The 22,407-nt window shown below is 52.6% G+C and overlaps 4 protein-coding genes across 4 annotated transcripts; 3 read left to right on the forward strand and 1 right to left on the reverse strand.

The window, feature by feature from the left end:
* Positions 1-695: 695 nt before the first annotated feature.
* On the forward strand, positions 696-6,823 carry CSUI_000264 (atp-dependent clp protease proteolytic protein; the record flags this gene model as incomplete). The annotated part of the gene is made up of 7 exons (XM_068060498.1): positions 696-889; positions 1,454-2,219; positions 2,806-2,907; positions 3,557-3,639; positions 4,571-4,813; positions 5,368-5,512; positions 6,235-6,823. Coding segments are annotated over 7 exons (1,659 nt in total), but the record flags the coding sequence as incomplete, so codon positions are not given.
* An 846-nt stretch (positions 6,824-7,669) lies between these two features.
* CSUI_000265 (uncharacterized protein) lies at positions 7,670-13,300 on the forward strand. The gene is made up of 3 exons (XM_068060499.1): positions 7,670-9,239; positions 9,910-11,736; positions 12,586-13,300. The coding sequence occupies exons 1-3, from the start codon at positions 8,480-8,482 to the stop codon at positions 12,753-12,755; spliced, it is 2,757 nt and encodes a 918-aa protein (XP_067927524.1). The 5' UTR covers positions 7,670-8,479; the 3' UTR covers positions 12,756-13,300.
* An 826-nt stretch (positions 13,301-14,126) lies between these two features.
* CSUI_000266 (dna-binding protein) lies at positions 14,127-16,606 on the forward strand. The gene is made up of 2 exons (XM_068060500.1): positions 14,127-14,902; positions 15,285-16,606. Exons 1-2 carry the CDS (start codon positions 14,537-14,539, stop codon positions 15,654-15,656), a joined length of 738 nt encoding a protein of 245 aa, XP_067927525.1. The 5' UTR covers positions 14,127-14,536; the 3' UTR covers positions 15,657-16,606.
* Positions 16,607-17,695: 1,089 nt separating this feature from the next.
* CSUI_000267 (pci domain-containing protein) lies at positions 17,696-21,876 on the reverse strand. The gene is made up of 3 exons (XM_068060501.1): positions 20,500-21,876; positions 19,553-19,724; positions 17,696-19,211 (listed from the first exon to the last, which is right to left on the reverse strand). Exons 1-3 carry the CDS (start codon positions 21,292-21,294, stop codon positions 18,517-18,519), a joined length of 1,662 nt encoding a protein of 553 aa, XP_067927526.1. The 5' UTR covers positions 21,295-21,876; the 3' UTR covers positions 17,696-18,516.
* Between the last annotated feature and the right edge of the window lie 531 nt (positions 21,877-22,407).

Raw genomic sequence — 22,407 nt, forward strand, 5'->3', positions numbered from 1 at the left:
GTATCCCCGGGGGAGAAGCGATGTGGAAATTCGTGATTCTTCTTTGTTTGTTGCACCGTTCCTGACGTATGTATTACTGTACCAGATGTCTGCAAGCTCCTGCGCTTCAGTTGAAGACTTCGGATGTAGAGCTCTCCGCTATCTACGCTTTTGTCGCTGGGGAGGGGCGCACATTTGTACGGAGCCTTTGCAATTTCCGAAGGACAGCACCACAGTTCTTGACGGCTTCGATTTCACACTTCTCTTCTTTTTCCTCTCTGCATGCGTCACTCTCGCAGAAGTCGATACAAATCCACTCAGAAACGTTCACCGAACGATTAGTGGTCAGTTATATCTCGTGAGAAGTCTCAAAGGGCGGCCGAGAGGGCGTAGTCGCATTTTTCTTCGTCATATCCGTCATCTTCATGCCACAGAGGTTGACGGAGAGAGCAGAGGAAGAACAACTGTAAGGTCACACTTACATTCTCTTCAGATGGAGAACTTTGGATATACTCTTGGTTTCTGCGACCGAAGTTTCTCCCCTGATACTAATATCACAAAACAAATAGACAAGAATGAATTGCTTGAGCATACCTTTTTGTCTGTGCGGACAGCACCCCACAAGAGGGATGGCCGCTCAAAGCTCCTTCGTGTGCGTTCTCTTTCTCTTAGAAACACTAGCAGTTTCTAATGAGGTATTCTGTCTGTCGTATTCCTACAGGCTTCTACACGTCTTGGCTTCCTCTCCAAGTACAGACCCCGACATTGTGAGACGGCTAGCGGATGCCTTTGTCTTCCTATGGGAAGGAGACTTGAATGCCAAGATCGAACCCCCTGCTGCGTTGCAGCTTCTTGAGACACTGGCTTTGAAAAATGTAACTGAAAAGAATTTTGTTAAGGAAACATGCAGGTAATTACTTCTGTCCTCAAACGATCGGTAGTCCAGGGAAGTCCCTCGGGTTGTTCAGGGTCTAGAAATTTCCGACTTTGTGTCTCGTGAAAGAGGCTGTTTTTCAAGATAGGTCGGAGAAGATTAGTAACGCGTGAGTAGTATTCACTTCGTATGATTTCGTCCCCTTTTGTTATATGTGGAGAGCGGCGAAAAATGACCTTGGAGCAAGGTATGAACATCTGGTGATTCTGATACCTTCATCCTATTGCCGACATCGATTCAGAGTTTCTACAGAAGATCTTACGGTCTTAACGTTTTCTTTGTAGTCTGACGGCCTCCTGAGGTTCTCTGTCAGTTGTAGCAGCATACACGATCAGAAACGTACTCCAGCAAAGTCTCCCCGAACCTTGGGCTGCAAGATATACGTGTGCTTCTAGGAGATTTCCCATTGATTTCGCTTCCTGCCTTCCCAGTGCTGTGATTTATCTTGTTCTCCTAGTTGAGACACGAAATGTTCTATGTTCACCCGTCTCTGCTGTTCCGCAACTTCATACTTGTCCATCGTCTGCATCTGTACGGCAGGCGTCTTCACTGTTATCTCCACCTTGGTTTGCTGACCCCGGCCGAGAAGACCCGGCTCGCTGTCGTGTATGGACATCTCGGTCTTCAACACCTTACGTTTTTCCGGCACATCGCTGCGGAAATCGTCCATCAACAATCGATGCGACAGCGTCTTCTTGCTCTTGGTAAGCGCGTCCCCTCAGCCGACGAACTGCAAACCCGGAAGCAACTTGAACGTAGGAGACGCTTAGCACAAGTCCAGACTCAGCTGTATCGTCAGCTTGTTGGAGGAAAAGAAGCTTCGAAGGCAGATACTTCAGTAAACAACAAGGCCGAACAGACTTCGAACGCTTCCCTCTCCTCGGATCCGGCTGCGAATTCTCGACAGGGGGCTGACAGGACAGAAGGCCTAGCCGTAGGAATATCCAAGGCAATTGGTCGTTTGGAGAAAGGCGAGGGAGAGTGGCGGTGGATTGAGTGTGGGCGACAGGGCTTTGTAGGAGGGTTAGGGTTTGATAAAGATTTCAGTTTGAGTGGAGTTTCTCTCCCTGAACCCGTTATGCCTCTTGTCACTCGTGAAAAGATGGAAGAATACAGGCGGGGCGATAGCGTCGTTGGTTCTACTCCAGAGAGTAAGATGCAGTCCGAAGTCTGTTCCGGAGGCCACAATCTTAGGGATGAAGCAGAAAACAAGGAGACCTTCGAGCGATCTGAGGAAATTCCAACTGCAGGAATTACGGAGTACACACTAGGCCAGATGGCTGTGATTGCCGATAGCATGCTTTTCGTAAGTCGGAGGATCACTGCTAGGCAGTGTGACGAGCTGGCTCAATGATGCAGTCCCAGACACTGGCGCCGAGCCTGCATAGAAAAGAGTGTTCTTTCAAACGGGTGCCACCTGTCGTAGATCTGCCCGTGTCGTTCACCGCATCTGCATACACGGCTATCTATCTCTCTAGCTTCCCGTGAGTAGAGATATGAATGTCCTCGTAGTGTTACTTTGCCTACATCAGGAGGCCTCCGATGAACACCGACCGTACTAACTTGTAAAAAGCAACAAACCCGTACAGCCCCCGACACCGAACTTCAGTGCTACGCAGTGAGACAAGCTGACTCAATACATGTGCTAGTCTCTGTGATATGTTTATTCACTCGGCCTCACCAACACGACGAACAGAAAGCATCAGAGGAAGGCAGGTCTCGGTGCTCTTTCGTTTCTACATCGCGATACAGGCTGGGATATAGCTGTCGCTCTGACTTTTTATTGTCTGGATGACAGTGGCGACGCTCATTCTTTCACGTATCCGGAAAGAAAGGTCCGTTTCTTCACCGGAAACGGACAAGCGCCATGAGCTGTTTCCCTTGCACTGCAGCTTGGTTTTCATCATCATTCGAACTTCTTCCGAGACGTCGCCGACGTGATCAGTCAGCGCGTGAATGACTACAGTGTTATAGAGACGCTCGATCCCCAGCAGGTAAGCGAAATCTCCTCGGTCCCGTAGACTCAGGTGAAGTTCTCCTGTCACCGGCAGAGTGTCCCGTGAAGACGCACAAAACTCTGGCAGTCTAGCGTGGCCGTGGGTTTGCAAAAGGAATTTCTCCATTGAAAATTCTCCTGTCCCGACTGAGTTTTATGGTTTCTTTCCAACAAAAGGGTTCAGCTGGCTGGCTGCCAGAAGCCTTACCGTAGGGTGCATCTGCTTGCTGGCTGCGACGGGAGGCCTGGATGCACAGGCGTCGACACTCAGCTCCATACAACCTTTCTTGTATGCTTGCGGACGTTTCGTCTTACTCTTGCACGCGTCATCTTCTCGCGAAGATCCTACAGATGCTCGGCTCAGTCAGTGGCATATAGCTTGATAGCCGATAGCTAAAATCTAAAAAGGGTCCATCTGTTTACATCATATCAGAGTATAAGATTGCCCGGCCAGTAGCGTGCCTATGGTGTGCGTTCACGACCATGACATGTCCCTACAGAGACCGGCGGAAGTTTCCTCAGTTGTATGTTTAAGCTGGAGAGCAGCTTCAGAGAGTTTTCCTTCTTCAGGTATTATCTTCAGTCCGTTGCTAGAATGTTTGCACTTGCATGAAGTGAATCTCCTCAGAGATTGATTTGACTTGCAGTGCACGAGCCTAATGATCTGCTTCGCCGAATGCAAGCGAGGCTTCCCCGATGACTCCGAGCTTTTGCGACGCCTCACAGAAAGGTAAGAAGTTGCAACGGACATGGCGTTAGTTCGGTTCAACTACGTCTGAGGGGTTCTTTCGCTCCAGCAAAAGAGCAAAAACACGCCTCTCTTTACCTGGAGTGTTGGTGATTGTCTAGTGGTCGACGAACGGCATTAAATGTGTGCTGCACCTATGTACACATTACAAAGTACCTGATATTCGAATGTCTTATTCCAAAGGACAGAGATATTGCCGCTAGCATCGGAGGAAAGCTGTATCTTTGTAATGACGAGTACCAAGTTAGAGGGGCAGTTGAGCAAATGCAACACGTGCGCAGTTCTTGTTAGAGTCTTGGAGAGAGGCATCTCAGGCAGAAGAACGGGAGACTCTTTCCTTCCGACGTGTTTGTAGCCATGTGTGTGAGAAGGCGATGCGATCTTCTCACATGGAGGCGAGATGCAGGAGCCTTAAGAAGAGTAGAATCCAAGTAGTTGGGCTCTTTCGTACATTTCCTTGGAAAACTGCCAAGTTTTCTTTAGTCTGTGGAAAGTGAAGGGTTGCGCAACGCGCTCAGTGAAGCGGCGTAGTCGTTTTCTAGGAAGAGTTGTATTACGCAGGGTGCTTTTCAATCAAGTGTGCTTAAGCTGCACGCTGAACCTAGTCAGCATTAGATGAGTTCCTCCTCTAGACAAAATCACCTCTTGATTTTGTTCTAGTCATGATCTACGGTCTATCTATATCACTCGGTATACAAGCTTCTGAATGAAAGAGGAAAAGAGTTGAGGACTTTGAGAAAGATACTCGACACATCCGCCAAACCCAGTTCGCAGAAGAGGTTTCTAGTCTGTAATGCAGTGTAACACAGGAACGGAGGGCGGGATCTCGCCTTGGCCCTGGCGAACAGGGGGCAATAGCAGGACGAGGCTACCCAGTGTCACGTCTGTGGTTGTGCTTGCTTCTTCTCTTTAGGTTTTTAGACGCTCTTGTCTGCGAAGTGGCGTCTCCAGGACAGTGCTTCCTGTTCTTCAAGTCTCTGGTCAAGTGGAGCTCAACGAAGGTCGTAAGACCTCACGTCTGTCGAAGGGGATGGAGAGAGCGAACGAATGAGTACAAAGAGCTTGAATGGCTACATCAGCCACGTTCTGGTCATGCCGCGGATACCCGTCCTCTTGTCCTCGTTCTCTGCAAGCACCTGTGCAAGAGGATCCACTGGTAAGCTATAGTAACTCCGTCATCAAGTGGTGCATTTCGCGTCAGCACTCTAGACGTCTATGCATAAGTGTGTCGGGAATGAGCTTGCAGCATCTGCGAATGCATGTATGTATGTCTGCTACTTCTGCTGGGTGTGCGTCAGCTCCACGTTATGCGGCTTTGGGTTTGCGTTTCTACGACGTCACTTCCCGCCATATTTCCGAGGGCTTCTCTTGTTTCGAAAGTTGAGACTCTGTGCAAGTAAAGAGGAACGCCTCATAGTAGGTGACTCTTCATGTTTCTTTCCGTGCCTTTTCGTTCGGTTCGGCCGAAAACAACGCGGAGGAAGCCCAGTCGTGTTTTGTCCAACGCAAAAAGCAAACCAGTTGGAGGCCATGCCAGTCCCTTGTTTGTGAGGATCAAGTGAGTGCAAGCGCGGGGTCAGGCACCTATCCCAGCTGCCGGTCACAGTGACTGCACACAGAGAATGAGAGTCTAAGGCACGTGCCTAGTTTAAGGTGTACACTGGTGAGTGAAGCTTGCCCCCTGTTCTTGTGTGTCTTTTCTTCCCACAGTTTCAGTATGAAGGAGCTGACTGGAATGCTTCGTGCGATCGCGTATCTCAATTTCACGGAGGAGGCTTTCTTCACGGTATTTGTTGACTTCTTGAAACAGCGGATACAAGACATGCATGAAGAAGACATTGCGAATGTCACCCAGGTGAGGGCATAGTATTTTCCCGCGGGGGCTTGGCTTATAGGGGAGAACTGAACACTACCACAAGCTGCCTTCATCAAAACGTTCTTCTTCTAGTGATTTCGATGACATATTGCACCATGATTTGCAGGAGCAGATTCGTTTCCTTCGAGTGAAGGTAGATAGCGAAACTATACATGTGGATTTGCAAGCCATATGCCAGGTGCGTCCCGATCGCGTACCGCTGGGAGTTTCCAGTTTCAGTAGCAGTATGAAAGAAGAGACATGGAAAGCTTCTTCACGACAAGCCAGTGTTGACAATCCTCGGGAGTATAAAGCATCCCTGGAGAGCTTGTCTATTCATTTGGAGATATTTTGGGGCATTCGTACGAGGCGGTTACACAAGCAACCATCCGCTGTTCGGAGGATATTCGATCGGTGTCGTAGGATTGGTCGAAGACCGGGCAGCGACTCACGAGTATAGGGTCGACATCGTAGCCGACTCCTGCACCGTCATGTGCAAGTCACTCTATGGACATGATGGCAGTACTTCGCCGGTGTACTTTCTCAGCCCGTTAGGTAGTGTCATGTCTCACTCCCGTTCGGCTGGCACGAGGTGGCTTCGGCCCCCCGCCTAAACGGACCTGTAAACAGGGGGAAAGCTGATATTCTATGTGTGCGAGACCCTGCCGTCTGTGAGTTGTTTAAGTTCTCCTCTTTTCTGTCTCTCTTCTCTAATCTATCAGGCTTTCAATAAAGCGAAGGTAGAGGAGCCGCATCTGTTTGCTCTTATGGGTAAGAGGTACCAGCTCTTGCAGAGCTCGATGATGTCGGTTAAAGGCCGTGGAGTCCTCGTCCGTAGAATTGGCTGACAAGACTCCAGCGCACCAAGGAAAGGTCCCTTTGTCCGGCCAGACTTTCTCGCTGCTTCTCTTGTTTGGTGCAAGCCGGAGTGAGTGCGTGTCGGCCTCGAGGCGCGCCACCGAGGAATCTCGCGACGCGGGGGTTCGTGGAAACCCGTGGAATCCCTTATGTGGTATCTGACTCGTACGTGATCACCGTTTGGATGATGCCGGAACTGGCAGCTTGTTGCCCGGAAAGACGGCTCGATTGGTCTTTCTCATTGTCTGTGTAGACTGGTCGATGATCGCTGTGTTCTGGATGGGTAGGACACACTCGGGCCCTTTTCAGAACGCCCTCTTGTACGTCAGAAAGCACACGGACCGGTCTAAGAGTACCCTTCTCGTCAGCGTCGCCACTGAGTTTCTGCAGGCTTTACCTGTTTGTAGACTCAGAAAAACTGCATTCCAATTTGAAGGGAGCATTCAACAGAGAGGTTTGGGAGTGTTCCCTTCGTCTCGCGGCCCATGCATCGCCGGCGCTCTAACGGCGCCAGGTGGAGTCCCGGGTTTGAACCCGGTCTTGCCCCTGATTGGTGCTGAGTGCCTCCGTCTGAAGACACGAGACAAACGGGTCGTCCTGCGAACGCTCGGCCATTTCCAGTTTGCGCAGAGAGATCCACGTGTATGCCAAACTCTGGACTATTGTGTTAGATGTGTGCACGATACCGAGTCCGAAGCGAGCAACTTGGGGCAAGTCTTCAATTCCATAACGCAGTACTCTCCTTGTGTGAAAGTGGTCTCAATCGCTCATACAAGAGAAGCCGCCACTAGCACGCATCATTGTCACTGATTCGCGACAACAGGTTCAAACAACCCTGATCGATCGGGTAAGCATGACGCCTTAATCCTGGCCACTCGCGAGCAGTCAGTTGCACAGCACTAAAAAAGAAGCATCAGCGACCTATCGGAGTATGCCTGCCTGGTCGAACACAAGGAGACGTGAGATAGACGTAGACGGGTCGACAACGCTGGCCCGGTTCTCACCAGGGACTTAGCGGTGTCTGGTTGCGGCATTTGGGCGAGCACGGGCTAGAGGCTCGGCAGCCCGAGGGCACGACACGATCCTCTACAGAGACAGGCAGACATACGAAGCTAAACTGTGTAGACTGTCGACTGGACTACCGTGTTGGCTGTCTTGTAACTGAGGGCAGACTGCGGAAATCGTCAGCATGGCAAGCGTTACAACGTGACGTTGTCGTTGCAGGCTCCTCACGGATGGAGCTCCGGCAGCATTCAGGGAACAGCGACTACCCTTACTCTGCTGTTGAGAAAAGCAGCTAGAGAAGCCTGGGTGTGATACGAAGGCCCCCGATACTTTAGATACAAGGGACGCATGATGTCCCACGCATGCCAAAAGCGATGGGAGCCCAAACTGTCCGGTGTTGTCTGGCTTTCTTTTGTGCCCCTAGGCTTCGCCTCGTTCTGGAAGATAATCTCATTCAATAAGAACGCTCCGTGCATCCGGTGCTTTCGCGTTCAGGGGCCGGCTCTACCGTTGTTGCCAAGAACCGACCCAAGGCTAGCGACGGGGAAACCGTAGTGTCAGCCCTAGTTCAGGCTTCTACAGGCTTTCGGCCCTATTGTTTCCTAGGTTTGGGGGCTTTAGAGGAAGGCAGAAATAATCGAGATGTGAATCCAAGCAGTCCTAACGAGGTTAAGGCGACGTCAACAGTTGATGCAGGGGCGGGATGCGGATTCTTGACGCTGCCTGTCTTCTTCTCTTCGAAGTATAAGCTGCCGGCGCCTGAGTCGCCGTCTTTTAGAAGTCCGCAGCCAACGTAAGAGTGTGCCTTCTTCGTATGCCACAAGACGACGCCAGCCACCGCTCAGGGTCCGGGGGCGTTACCAAAAGTGGGCGAGGGTTTGGTGGTGTCCGCGCAGCCATGCAGTTCCTTGTTCCTCCATACAAACGGGCTCTTGTGTACAAGGCCGTCGTGTTTTTTTCATGCGGACACAGCAAACAGCTGTTGCTTTTGTCAACGCTTGACCGATCCTTGCTGCAGGGCTCTCTCAGTTGTGCCAGGTTTGGTGAGGAGGTTTTGTGAAGAGACGAGACGTCCGTGTAGGAGTAGGCTCTAATTTGGCTAACATGTATCCTTCACAAGGTTCGCATCCGCAGCAGGTGCGGTCTCAGCACCTTCCGCCACCCCAGAATGCCCAGAAAGAAACTTCTGCCCAGTCCACTGCTCCAGGTGCATATGCAGCCGAGAGTAGTTCCAGATACGGGTACAACCCGTACACTGGAGCTCACCATGGGAGTCCTCCTCTGCAGCACAACCCGGTAATACCATCCAGCGCGGCCTTCCCTTCTGCTTCTGCCGTTAGTGCACAGCCTCCTTCGTCGTCCCCTTCCCCCTGTCACCCCTTTCAGAACTACCCCCCTCCTGCGTCCATGCCTTACGCACCGGTAACTTCAACTGCTCCTCCTTCTCAAGCGGCAGCTTTTCATCACCAGCAACCTGGTCATGAAAGACAACATTCCGCATCTCAGTCCCACATTCAGGAAGTCCGCCATGCCGCAGGTACGACTCCGGCACCGCTCCTGATCGATGCAGGATGCCCGCCCGGTGTACCTTTAGGATCTATACCCGCCTTTTCAACGGACCATCCCAACCACAGTTTTGTCCAGCGAATGCCTTCGCCATACCAACAGGTCAACTCATTGGTAACAGTAAAACCGGAAACCACTTCACAGATACGTGGAGGAGATGGCGTGGGTCAAGGGCAGCCCGGTGCGGTTTCGCCACTGCATCCGGGCCATTCAGGGGGAGGGGGGATGTATGATAAAAAACCTCAGGCGGCGACAGCACACCTCCAAGCAGCACCAAGAAGTCCTCCAGCAGATGCAGGTACGTGAAGAGATGGGCCGTTTGACCTTACTGTTGTAGGCTTTTGTTCGCCCTCAACTCATCTTGCATTCTTTCTGATAATGTGTCAGCATCTATTGCTGTTGACAATATCTCCGGAGACATCTTCGAATATGCAGCCTGTTCACTGGACAGGAATTTATGTACATGTGGACTCTTGTTTGGTGTTCTTTCTTACGTACCCGTCAACTTGCCACGTGTATGTGTAGTGCTATACGGTGTATACACGTAATACCGCGTCGCAGTGTTTGGAAAGAGCATCTTCAGAACTAGAGTATCGTGGTGAGTTTCGTGGGGGATAGTCAGTCCAGGTCACACAGTTCAGAAGAAGAGTTACCCGCGGAGCAAGGGGGTTCTTTTGGAAACGAATGCAGGCCGTGCTGTTCTTGTTTCTCTTTATAATGGATCTCGGAGGCCCTGCTGGGGCTCTCTGCACGTGTACCGCTCTTGTGGGTTGCTTTTGCTGCGATTCAAAAGGTGTTGCTATAGCATGGTGACGTCCCCTCCAAAACACGTCCCGCAGCTATCTCGCGTGGTCCATTTCCCGTTTGTCTTTCTCTCACGGAGGAACAAGGCCAGACTAGACCAGACTTATGCTGTTGAGCGCTTTTGTCGTATTACACCTTGCATGCGCTTTTATCTGTATATTCAGGGTCTCACCAACCGTCGCCCCATCAGAACTCCGGTACTGCAGGGGGGGATGGCGCCACTCCATTGTCGGAGGGTCGCTGCTCCTCTTTCGTGTCCCCGCGTCAGTCACCTTCTCCTGCCTCACCGTCATGGACTTCTCCGGTGGTAGCAGGAAGCCCTCAGTGTGCATATGCTTCGTCTCTTCCTTCTTCCCCTGTTCCTGGGCAAGGCTCTCCACGGTTTTCTCATTACAATGCTCACCAGCCACCACACAGTACGGAGACCCCAAGGCCCGCAGGAGAGACAGCAAGACCCAACAGTGCCCCCGTGCCGGCCTCCGTACCCACCACCCAGCCCCGTGGTTCTAGGGCAGGAGATGAGAGCTCTGCTGCGAGTCTTCCTTCCCCCAGTTTTCCTTCTGCACCCCCGAGTTGGGCAAGTGGCTCACCAGGGCCAGTGACGTTCTCCAATACTGTACCACAGACGCTTCCCATTGGACACGGAAGGCCTGAACAGCCAGGTTTTTCATCCGGCGGAGCTGGAGGGGGAACTGGCAACTCACCAGGCAGTACGCCGACCAGTCGGGCTAGTAATGAGAGTTCCGATGCTTCTTCAGGTTCTTCCTCGGCAAACGCAGGAGGGGTAGCCGCCGCCCCAGCAGCGTCGGCATCTCACTCTCCGAAACCCCCCATAGTTTCTACGAGTGCCCGGGATACGTCTCCCGCACCGTCGCCATTTAAAAGCGGAGGTGACGGAGTGGCGCCTCCTCATTCCCCAATCGATTCTAAAGCTGTGTCGCCTGCTGTCTCGCCATCCCACCCCAGCCACGCTGTTCCAGTAGGTCCGCCCTTGTCTCCTGATACATTGAGGCGACTGCTAAATGCAAGGAGGGGCCATATCCGGAAGAATCCGCTTCTACGTTACCTTGAAGGAACTGCCTATATCTCATCAAATCGAAAGCGAGAGCGTTCGCCTGGAGATGAGAAAGAGTTGACATGTGACAAGGACACCGCGGTTGGTGGATCTAAACTGGCTCTTCGCGGTTGTCGAACACCTATCAATACCGATCTTTACTACGGGTACTCACCATCTCACACCTCGTCAAGCAGCGGCTTTGCATCGAACATCTCCGGCAATGTGTTCTCCTCGACACCGTACGGTCTTGGGGGCGGGGGTGGAGTGCCGAGTGGAAGCAGTGGGGCGGGCGCAGGGAATAACAGACACCAGGTTCTCAGTTCTAAATGCGGGAACCCCAAGAATGCAAGTGGGAGTGGTGGTAGCCACGTGGGCCCTTTGGGTCCCAAAGAAGCGACAGGACCTCCCGGTCATACCTCCAGTTCTTCCTCGTCACGGGTTGGAGCGCCGTCTGGAGGAAGGGACTTCGATTCTTCCAGTGCTTCGCAAACCGGTCACCCGGACAGGAAAGGACAGAACCCATCATCTTCATCGTCATCATCATCGAGTTCGATCATTGGGAACACAGCAGCTCTCTCTGCGAGCACATCGGCAGCGACGGCGAAGGATGATTCTCTTCAGTGGTGTCACTTGCAGATTCAGCAAGTCTTATCACAAAATGGAGAGATTGCTAGGGCAGCGGGGAAAGCAAGGGGATGTCGCCCCCTCCTACACCAGAGCGTATTAGCCGATGCCACACTCACAGCTGCAGGAGCGTCAGCCTCAACTGCCGCGGGTGGATTTGGAGGCCCACCGCATTCGCAGCTTCACTCTTCATCCAGTGAGACTGCTGCAGGATGGCGGAGATGGAGAGACGTGGATGTTGTTCCTCCTCCGCCTCAGCTCGAAGAGCTCCTTTTAGTTCTCGCTGCTGCTGTCAAAGTTCACATAGCAGGTGCGGAGCCACTTTCCTTCTCTTGCGCCCTCCTGGTGACCTTGGGTTCGTCAACAGCTGTGCTTTTGTCGGTCTTTCTCTTTCTCGCTGGTGTCCTTGTTGACCTCACACACACGCAGGAAGTTCAATCCTTGTTCGGCCAGGGTAAAGGCTGACAAGGCGCGACAAGTCTTGTGGAAGGTCGCGAGGTTTTTTTGAGATAGCTCGGAAGACATGCTCGATGATTACAGGTGATACTCAATCCCGTCTGCAACTGTCGTACACTAGTTGAGAGACAGGAATGGTTTCTTTTGAGAACGATATGTCCGGACCAAGGTTAGTTTTCGTTTGTGAAGTTCAGGGCTGAACAGCACATTCATAGGTATGTCCATAGAGCTTGACGTAGAGGGTGGTTATGTCGGAAAGTGCTAATGGAAATGCTTATCGGTGCCCGACAAATTCAGCTACCTTTAGAATACGGTGATGCCTCTGATCTCTCTTGCGTACGATGAGACTTGCAAGCACGAACAATATCTTGCAGAAAGGTTACGCGTAGGGACCAAACGATGCCAGATGCCGGCTTGGAACATGCTGTGGAAACTCACAGAATGGGGGGTAGTTGCCAAATTTCACCACTCGCACACACCAAGCGGTATGCAAAAATCCTTGAGAGCGTTCACAGGACTTGCTGCGACATTTTTGTCTCTTCACCTCCATCCTTAAACACCCCCGCTTACGTCTAAAAGCATGTACATCTGTTAATTTCTGAGGTTTGTGGAACCCGTGCTGAAGTAGTGTATTCCGTCGCGAGTTCGCATAGAACCCTAATCGGTTTTCCCTTTTCTGTCAACGTGTGTCTGCGCGTCGTAGAGCTGATGGCTCTCGCGTGTGCGTGCGAGGCGAGCGAGGCAGAAGCAGGTGCTGTTCCTGATGATGGTCATAGTGATAACGATAACTTTTTCTCCGAGAACCGCCCTCGACGCGTCCTTCTCGCTCGGCATGTTCAAGCTGCAGCAGCCAGGATGCCGCCGTTACTGTGAACAGGAGCGTAGCGACGCTGAAGTGTCGGTTCGATTACAGAGGTGGAGACCTGAGGAGGGGCCACCGGTGGGTCCTTTCGACAGGAGCTCAACGTGATGGCCCTCGGACCCGAGAAGGGAAGTTTGTCTGTTTATAGCTGCACAGTGGCTCATCCACACGAACCCAGCATTGTTTTGGCGGCGTTGCGTACGGAGGTACATGTCAACGCTTTCAGCGGGACACCCCGAGGCTTCTTTTCCCAATAATAGTGGCTGCTTCCACGTGCCTTGCCCGCAGTGCCTACACCCAAGTCTGGGAGCGAGTCACCTCTCTTCAAAAACGAAGAGACTTCTTGTGGCACAGCCTGTCCCTACAGGCGCAGCTGTGCTTTCAGGCACAACCTGTCCTTGCAGCCATATGTGGGTTGAGACAGCTATTTTTCAGGCACTGAGAATGATGTGATTTGTGAGTGACAATCTCGCGGAGCATTTCATCTGATGCCGCGGCTTCGAGCAGAAAATCAAGTCTCACTTTTTCGCGGGCGCTTACCAACTGGAACCGTCACACCGTTTCGTAACAGTTCAAATCACGGTTCACTTTTCACTTCCAGTGGATGGTGTTCTTCGCCGTTTTGCCGGCTGCTACTCGAGGGGGCGCCGTACAAGCGAACACGCTCCGGCAACCTGCCGGCACCAGCGGCTGAGGCCGTGGTTTCAGACTCAGATAGAAGAGATTGAGAACCAGGTAGTCGCTGGAGCAGACAGACAGGAGATCCATTTCGAGCACATGCTATCAAAGACAGGGTGATGTTCGAATGGCTACTTCGTTGAGAAGGGCCGATGGAAGCCAGGTGCACACATCGATTCCCTGTTGCTCTTGTCCCGAGTGTCTGCACGGTATTTCCTCAATAGGGTGTCGCTACCCCGCTACTACTACGCCACCGTTTGCGCGAAGCCGGCCTGAGTTGTGGTTTAGGTTTGGTTACTCCTTTACTGCTGCAGATGCACGAACACACTGCAACAGTCACCGGAAGAAAGACCGACCGCGCAGCATTTGTGATGCTACAGTTGAATTCCAGGCTAGAACTTCAGTGGCCACCTACCCAGCTGGAACTGTCCCGCAACATAATCAGCGATGTAGGCATCCGTCAGGTCAACATTGTCGTGACCGCGGAAGACCAAACAAGCTGGGTAGCGAGAACGGTCAACTGCCGTAGGAGGACAGCCTGTTTCAGACTGTAGATGCGAACTACGCAAAACGATCGAGTGTGCTTGCAACAGCTATACCTTACGCGAAGCTCACCGGCAAGGCGCCGCAAACTTTGGTTCAGACTGTAGATGCCAACTACGCAGAAGGATCGAGTGTGCTTGCAACGGCAATACCGTCCGGGACGCTGACCGGCAAGGCGCAAGTGGTGTGTTCTGCATGTGTCTTATCTCCACGTGAACCGTGTCTCCTCGCCTGTCTTGCCCCCCTCCGGGGAAGTCTGGCTGCTGTTCCTTTCTCCTTTTTACTGATCCTTTCGTTCCTTTCCGTCAGAATTGCACTTCCCGCGTGTACGAAACCGGCGGTGAGCCGTTAGGTCTGACAAGGGGTTTTCCTGTCCGGTCCTGCGCCTATCAGTCAGTCTCCGGCCCGGCAGGTCCGTTCTGTCTCTTCTGTCTTCTTCGCTTTAAGGTCCGACCACTGCGCCCGTCGACCCCCCGCGTCAGATTACCGTTCTTCGACACGGCTTGTTCGCACGCGACCAGGCGGAGCTTCGAGTACTTGGTCATTTCTCGTCCGTATCGAATGACTCAAAATGCTGCTCGGTGTCCCTAGGTCCACCGTGTGTCTATTGCTCCTGTTTCCTTGCGAGACGTTCTTTCTGTGTGTAACCGGGTTCAAAGTTGTCACTGGAAGAACCACTTCACCCACTGCCCGTTCAGGGCCAGAATACTGCAGCCGGACTTCAAGTCCGCGCTTCGGACAGATTTCATCGACGGTTCTGTCCGGGTCCGTAGCGCCAAGCGGCTATTTCCGTCTCAGTCGGTCGCTATGGTTCGCGGGTCCAGCACGAACGTCGTGTCAGACAGACAGCCTTGAGACTCAAAACGTCGTCACCAGTGCATCCTCGCTTGCAGCCAGCAACACAGCGCAGGAAGCTGCGGAGAGCGATGCCGATGAGGTAATGTGGACCGTCGGAGGAGCAGTGCTGACTCCAGAGTGGAAAAAAAGCTAGCAAAACATCAATTTGTCCTGTTTTTTTCTTGACCGTGGAAGTGTGTCCCCGGGTCGAGAACCGGTCTGCTTTTCAGAAGCTTGCTCTGAAACATATCACCTAAAACTTGGCATACCAGGCACCCCAGCAGCTCCAGTGGTTGTATTCGGAGGAGTCCAAGCTGAGTGCGTAGCCCGCTCAACTCTTGTGATTCTCGAACGTGCGGACAGGCATCGTGATTGAATCCCGCCTGCTGCTGGTCCGGAAAAGCGGCCATGAAAAACCCCAAGTGCAACGTGAGGGAAATGTGTCCGCCACCACACTCGCTGTGCTCTGTTGAACTTTTCAGACGACGGAGGGCTTGGTTGTGACCCGGAAGGACTTGATTGCTTCCGTGGCCGCCGAGCTGCAGCACCCCCGGGCAGATGTGGAGCGTATATTCGCAGCGTTGCTACGTCACATATCCACAAACCTTGAGGAGGGTCGCAAGATCTCTATCTCAAAGTTTGGAACTTTTGGACTGAGGCGCCGAGGCGAGAGGACGGCTAGGAATCCCCGTACTGGCGAAGCACTGGACGTGGCGGCTGCAACGTTTCCCACGTTCAGTTTCTCGAAGGTGATAAAAGAAAGAGTGAGGGACGTCATGCCCGCACATGACGTCGATGTCGACTCCGGAGAGGCTGTAGAAGAGAAAAAGAAAAGCCTCTTTTCTTGGAGCTGATATTCGGTCTGCAGAAAATCTGCGGGCCTGGAATCATGAACACTGTCTTTTGCGTGTGATTCATTCCTTGCGTATTCCTTCGTATGCACACTTGACCACTTGTGTAAGCTAGTGAAGTTCACTGCTTCGTCGATCCAAGTTTGGCATCAATCTTGCTCCGCTGTCAGATAGCAGCTCGCCTCGAGGAGACGACCAGGCGGTGGCCACGCATAACTAAGCGCGCGTGTAAGTCGGAGCGTGGAGGATGGCGGATGGGGGTAGAAAAATCTCAAGGGTTACGTCCCATGGAAGTGCCTAGGCGACCACGAGTTTTCAGTCTGTGGAGGGGCCACTCCGGCAGTAACAATACTTACGTCGCTCGTTGCGCAGAGCGGTTCTCCACTTTTTACTGCAGTTGGATTGCAAAGCTACACCAGAGTATCCGCATTCCCCGAGATCTACCAACTAGTGTCACGGAAGTGGTGGAACAGAAGGAGCCGTTGCAGAGCGGATGTCCGCAACAGGGTCGCCCAAAGCTGAAGCTTCAGTGTAAGCCCACCGTCCATGCATTTTAGAGAGGAAACGGGAGACCCTGTGACGTAGGTTTACATCGTGGATGTACGGGCAGACGAGATTGGCAAAAGTTTGGCCTTGCAGCTGACATCGTGTCGACTCCTTGGAAACGAAGGCTTGACACAGGCGTACCGGATCACTTCGGGGAGGAGAAAAGCAAGACAGCTGTTACAGCAGCGAGGCGGGCGGCGCACCAATGTGTCTGCATGAGCAAAGCTGCCGATTCACACCGACTAAACTGTGAAACAGCAGCTCCTTAACATTTTGATCGTGTCGTTCCGAACTGGGTTTGGTTAGCACTGTCAACTTTCTTTGTCCGAATCGAACAACTCCAGTGTCTTCCAACACCACCAAGGGTTGCCGCAATGGGGGTGTGCGACGAGTTCATGCAGAAGATCAAGAATTCGGACGTGCCGACGTCCCAGAACAAGGTTCTGTACATTATTCTCGGCATCATAAATCTGATTTTTTTTGGAATCGGGATGATCATCATTGGAATAATAGAGGGAAACTGTGCAAACATTCTCATCGGCTTACTCCAGCTGATCCTTCCTCTAATCGGGTGGATCTGGGCAGTTGTCTGGGGTGTACTTATTATCACGAGAAACCTGTAGTAATTTCTGTGCAGCCTACTGTAGCTCGTTGCCTGAAGGGTTAGTCGCGACTTCCGGCACAACAGGATTTCTATCATTAGACTAGCGGCATACTCGCAGCGAATCACAGCTCCCCGGCTAAACCGCAGTGGTTCATCGTTTACAAACTAGGAAAAGATGTCACGGTTCGAGCGTACCCCCCCCCCACACAGAAGTAACTGAAAATTGGTTTTAAACAAGGTGGACCCGGTGTGCGTGCGCCTGAAAGTGACGGGCTTTTCCGACCGGCACGGAGACCGTGGCCTCGCCCCTCCCCCCGGACAGCAGCCAGGCGAATCCGGCATATTTGTCTTGGAGCGGCGGTTGCTCTTCCAGCGAAGCTCGTCGGCACTTAGTGCAGCGACGCTGTCGCTTGCGCCTTTCCGCCCCCGACTCCAGTTGCAAGACTCCGGCTGATCACGGAAATGAAAACCTAGTGCTTGCTGCACTGCTCCTGGTTCAGCTTGGACTGCCGACAGAATCGGTGTGAGCTACATACCGAGAATCTACAAATGCTTACCCGCTTCGCTATTCCATGCTGTGGAGTTCGGCGCCCTGCTTTTGCAGAAAAAGGAAGGTGCCTTGCAGCTGTGAAGTCTCTAGATTGTTGCAAAAAAGGTCTGAACAAAAACCTGTGTTGACTCAAGGAGATAGAAGAGATCTCCATGTGTATTTCGCGGAAGGTAAAGCGAATGTAGATCGCTGCGCTTTCTCCGGCTCCGTGCGCGGCAAGCCGTCCACTCTGCTGCCACTGTCTCCCGGCCACGAGGTCTGACGCAAGAGGGCACACACGAGTCAGCAGGACAGGTGACCACAGTTGCTGCACGTCACTGTCATGAACATTCGCAGTTACCATCCACTCATATTACACTGGAATGAGACTGGCAACTGACTCACGCTGAGCTCCGAAGCTAGCTATGCGAGCCCCCCCCGAAAAACATCACTGCACAGCTGGCAGATTAGTGGGCAGCACCAAGGACACTCTTCCTCTACCGCCTCCATCCACAACTGAGGAGCGGCTCTGACCATGACGCCGCTGTGATACTTATGGAGTTTGTGCACGTTAATGGCTGGACACTGCCGCCCCACTTGCGCTGCCTTCCTTCTTTTGCTGATCATTTCGCATCCTCCTCCTGCGGAAGAATTCGGGACCTCTCCAACGAAGCAGCTCCGGCTGCCGCGAAACCCGTCCTGCCTGTCGAAAGGTAGGTTACTCACGCTCTACACACATCGTCTTGCGTCGTGAAAAGCGTATTCACCCAGCAGCCGTTGGTAGGAATCTCAGGCCGCATAGACTGAAGTAGTTCCAAGGTGAGGGATTCCCCAGCAAGAGAGAATAACAAAACCCTTCTTGAGGAAGCATTCCTCTTGGCGGAGACAGACGCGAACTTGGAGCGAGCCAGGGGCGACTGACCGATCGCATGTGACCTGCGTTGCTGCGCCCTCTGCCCCACGCACGTATACTAGGAGCCTCAGTTCACGTTTCTGCTGGAGAAACAGCTTGAAACAGCGATGCGTCATCAAAAAACCGCGTCTGGCCACTACGACAGCAGAGACAACGTTGCCGAAAGAGGCCAATGAAAAAAAGCGTTAATTGCAAATCATAGACTCGTCATGGACTCCATTTGCAACGCACTGACTTCCGCATGGAGCGCCACGCTGCCCCGAAGAGAGTTCTACAGTGCCTGACGGCTTTTCTCATACAACGTATCAACAACCTGAGCCATGTTCTTGATTGTTGCTAAAGCATCCGTGTGCATCTCTGGGAGTTCCTGTTCCTCGAAAAGCAATAACACTCCGACGCCCTGGTCCAAAGTCCCATGGAGCTTTCCATCCAGGACCATTTCACTCAACTTTTCTTCTACCTTAGGCAAAGGAAGCCCGATCAAGTTAGCTACATGCGCGAGTTCAACACGCGAGAAGGGTTGCAACAGCTTCAGAAGATTCTTTTCCAGCAGATTTTCGTACAGTTCATCGATATGATGCATCAACACTTCGTCCTCTTTGAGCTCCCTTGCGAAGGTATCGAGAATCTCTTCGAACTTCTTCAGCGACCGCTGCTTATGACACAACGCTAACTGGCGCATGGCCTCTAGATCGCGCCTGGCACCGGGTGGTGCTACAGCCTGCGCGGCAAGGGCAGCAGCACCACCAGCGGCGGCACCACCCCCCAAGGCTCCGCCTGCGTCTGCTGCAGCATGCGCCGCTGCATCAACTTGCTCTTGCTTACACGAAGAGGCTACGGGCGCACTCTTAGAGTAGTAACGAAGGCCTTGTTTACCTGTGAGCAGCGCGCTGACTTCGTCGTCTTTTCCCTGGAGAATTTTTGAAAGGAGCATGTATTTGAGAGCTTGCAGAGCACGGGATGGTCCTGCAATGGAAAGAACAGGGAACTCGCTCAAGGCACTTCCTTCGTCATCACCCTAACCCGCGTCTACCCGGCCTGTGGCATGTGTTTTAGAAATTCACTACCCAATCGCATCTAGGTACCTGAGTCTGACACACTCAGACGTGGGAGGCAGGATAACTGCATGGCTGGACAAAACATTTCTAGACAATCGCGACGCGTCAGCAACTTTGAGGGGAAATCACGAGTAAAGTGACTGCGCAAACCGACACAGACAACCCTCCTGGAGACTTGTATGCGACACGCATACAAAACTACGCGACCCGCAAACAGAGCTAGCACACATAGTTCCGACCTTTCCTCACCGGAAGATGCTGAATGGCATCTGGAAGCAGCAGCTACAGCTTCACCAACCGCGCCGGTAGCCTTGTGCGATTGATGGTGCGCGGCATCCTGAGCGCTGAAGGCCTCGAATGCCTCAAAGAAGTAAGAGAACGCGGTTTTGTAATCCCGATCCTGCGCGGCAAGAATGCCGGCCTGTAAGACATTCCGAGCAAACAAACGGGCCGCCAACTGCAGTCATAGCCTCCGGAGTTCCAGACCCTCGGCATTCACTCCTCTCCATTGCGGCACTCTTCTCACAGTCCCTTGAGCCCCCTGGAAGATCAGCTGTTAACGGACGTCTCCATGGGCTCACATGTACACGGTACGGACATGGGTATGTGTGTATGCATAGACACTCACATATGCCATTATCCGCATCTCTGAACACTCTTTCCCATGCTGCGGAAACTTGGACTCTGGCGCGCAGGACAGAAAAGCCACCATCAGGAGACCTGTGGTGTGGCGCGGAAGGAAGGGATGTGCGGGACGTAAGTTCGGAGTCTACGCTATACTGAACCGCTTTGCCCCCAGAGCTTGCGTTTCCTCGTTTACTCCGCTCTCTGTGTTGACGGCTCCATATAGTATTTTAACACTAATTGCTGACTATGCAAACTCTTTCGCTGCGAGAGCAGCGATACGTCCCCTCACGTCCAAACAGAAGATACACGAATGTACACAAATAAGAAAGCCATGCGTGCCGAAAAAACTCATGTATTACGTAGAATAGGAATGCGGGGTATCTGTTCGTAGCCATAGTCTGCGGAAACAACACGGTAGCTTCAGCGCACAATAAAACGGAAACAGAGGCCGATCCACCCACGACTCGGGGGGGATGACGAGATATACGGCCCTGGTATTCGACTGAGAGTAGCCAAGAAAGGTGGACTGGTCAAAGCTGGCCCAGTTGCGGTCCTCCCGCAGCACGTACCTGCAGGTCAATGTCACCTTGGAGCAGAGGCGGGCAGTGAATGGCGTTTGCGTTGGTTCGAGAAGCTGTCAGGGCTGCCCTGGCTTTGGGGTAGTTTTTGACCTTGAACTGAAGCTTGGCTTCAATGAGGTGAATTTCCACTAACAAAAGCTTATCGTCAAGTTTCTTCACCTCGTGAAGCAGCTGCTGGATGAGTGGCTGGGCCTCCTGTAACATACCCAACTGCACGTACACCTGCGCCAAGCGAACTTCAACCCTGTGTCGTAGAAACGTCCGTTTTTCCCCCTGGCACCACGGAATGACTTCTTTGCACAGCTCCACCAGAGCCGACTCAGCGCCGGGCAGATCAGCGACTGCATCAACCAACATCCTCACTAGCTTTGCCGTTCTGGCCTTCGCAAGGAGTGCAAAGAACGGAAGGGATGATCGCAAAAGCTGCTGAAGGGACTCAATAGCGCCTTGCTGCGCATACAAGGACGCCAGAAGAGCAATACCTTGCTCCTGCATTCGCATTGCTTCTTCGACCGAAGGAGCTGGCAGCTGGTGGGACTGGACTGCAGGGTCTCTCGAAGCTACCTGGAAAGCCACACGGTTTGCCTCTTCAATTAGTTCTATCGCCTTGGCGGTGTCGTGCCCTACTAAATCCTGGCCTTGTTTCATTAAAGCAGCTACACAGTTGGTTGAAGCTGAGCATGCTACCGCATCTTTCGAACCTGAGCTCCCGGCGGCGTTGATCTTGTCCGGAGGGAAAGACGAAGAGGCAGGCTCATGATGCTGCTGCACCGTTGGCGGCATTGTGTCCCTCTGAGGTTGTCCAGGAAGAACTGAAACTCCTACTCACCGGACTTGGAAAAGTAGACAGGAGCATGTAGAGCTGCCCACGTTACCGGAGATGAGGAAATTGTGACCGACAGGCCGTCACCGAATTACTGGCAGGCTACTACTATTTTGTCAAAAGACAACCAAACTGGGTAACTGAAAGCAGACGAGCGCCACAACTGAAACGAAAACTTGGGGGATGACTGCGGACCGGGCGATGCGAGTGGAAGACAAGCAGGGTTGTGTTGGAGTGTGACGTGGCCTCCCGCATGAGTCACTGTTCGCCTGGAATACCAGGTAGCAAAGCCCGCTTGCATCGACGAATATTTGAAGAGAAGAGACACCAGCAAAACAAAATGGTGGACTTTTGCGTAAACGCAGAGGACAGGAAGACTAAAAATAGCGAGACAGAAGCGCAGTTGACTAGTGTAAGCGCGAATAAGCACAACGACTTTTCTCCTTGCAACCGGTAGGCCTCGGACCGCGACGGCGCCGGCGACGATATGCCAGGCTTGTGGATTACTTTTGTTGAGGGAGAGTGCCGAAGATACCAACTAGGTGATGAGACTGGATATATGACTGTCAGTCCTGTGTTACTGTCTTAGTACTAGAGAAAAAGTTGCTGGGACGATGTCGGTCACATCCCTCAGAGGTGTAACCAGCGTCACTGTCTGAGCTCGCGTACTGACCCCCCAGACAGCCAGTTCCTCTTACCACTGAGCCCAGTAGGTGCTCGCAGCATGCCTTTTTCGGAATGAGGCTCATACGAGCCGTGGAGGCCAACTGTCGGGACGACCGTCGGGAGGAACCTGTATTAGATTGGCCGGAGCCTAAGAATGGACTGTCTCGGGGCTGGATGCCGGCTGTACGCCCGCCAATTTGGGCACACACCAAGGCTAGCATCCCTGTCGACGTTATACTCTGAAGAGACTCTGGGTTATGTAGAGACCCGCGGAGAGATGCCCACCATTTCCTGAAGTCCTTTCGTGCTGCCAGACAAAGTGTTGCAGAAAGAATGAGACTGGAAGCTGGGGGATCAGCCGTAATGCGAGTGATTACGTGCGCCCTAGGTGTAACGCCCGCGCTTTG

The sequence above is a fragment of the Cystoisospora suis genome (assembly GCF_002600585.1).
Source record: "Cystoisospora suis strain Wien I chromosome Unknown contig_113, whole genome shotgun sequence".
NCBI classification, from domain to species: domain Eukaryota; phylum Apicomplexa; class Conoidasida; order Eucoccidiorida; family Sarcocystidae; genus Cystoisospora; species Cystoisospora suis.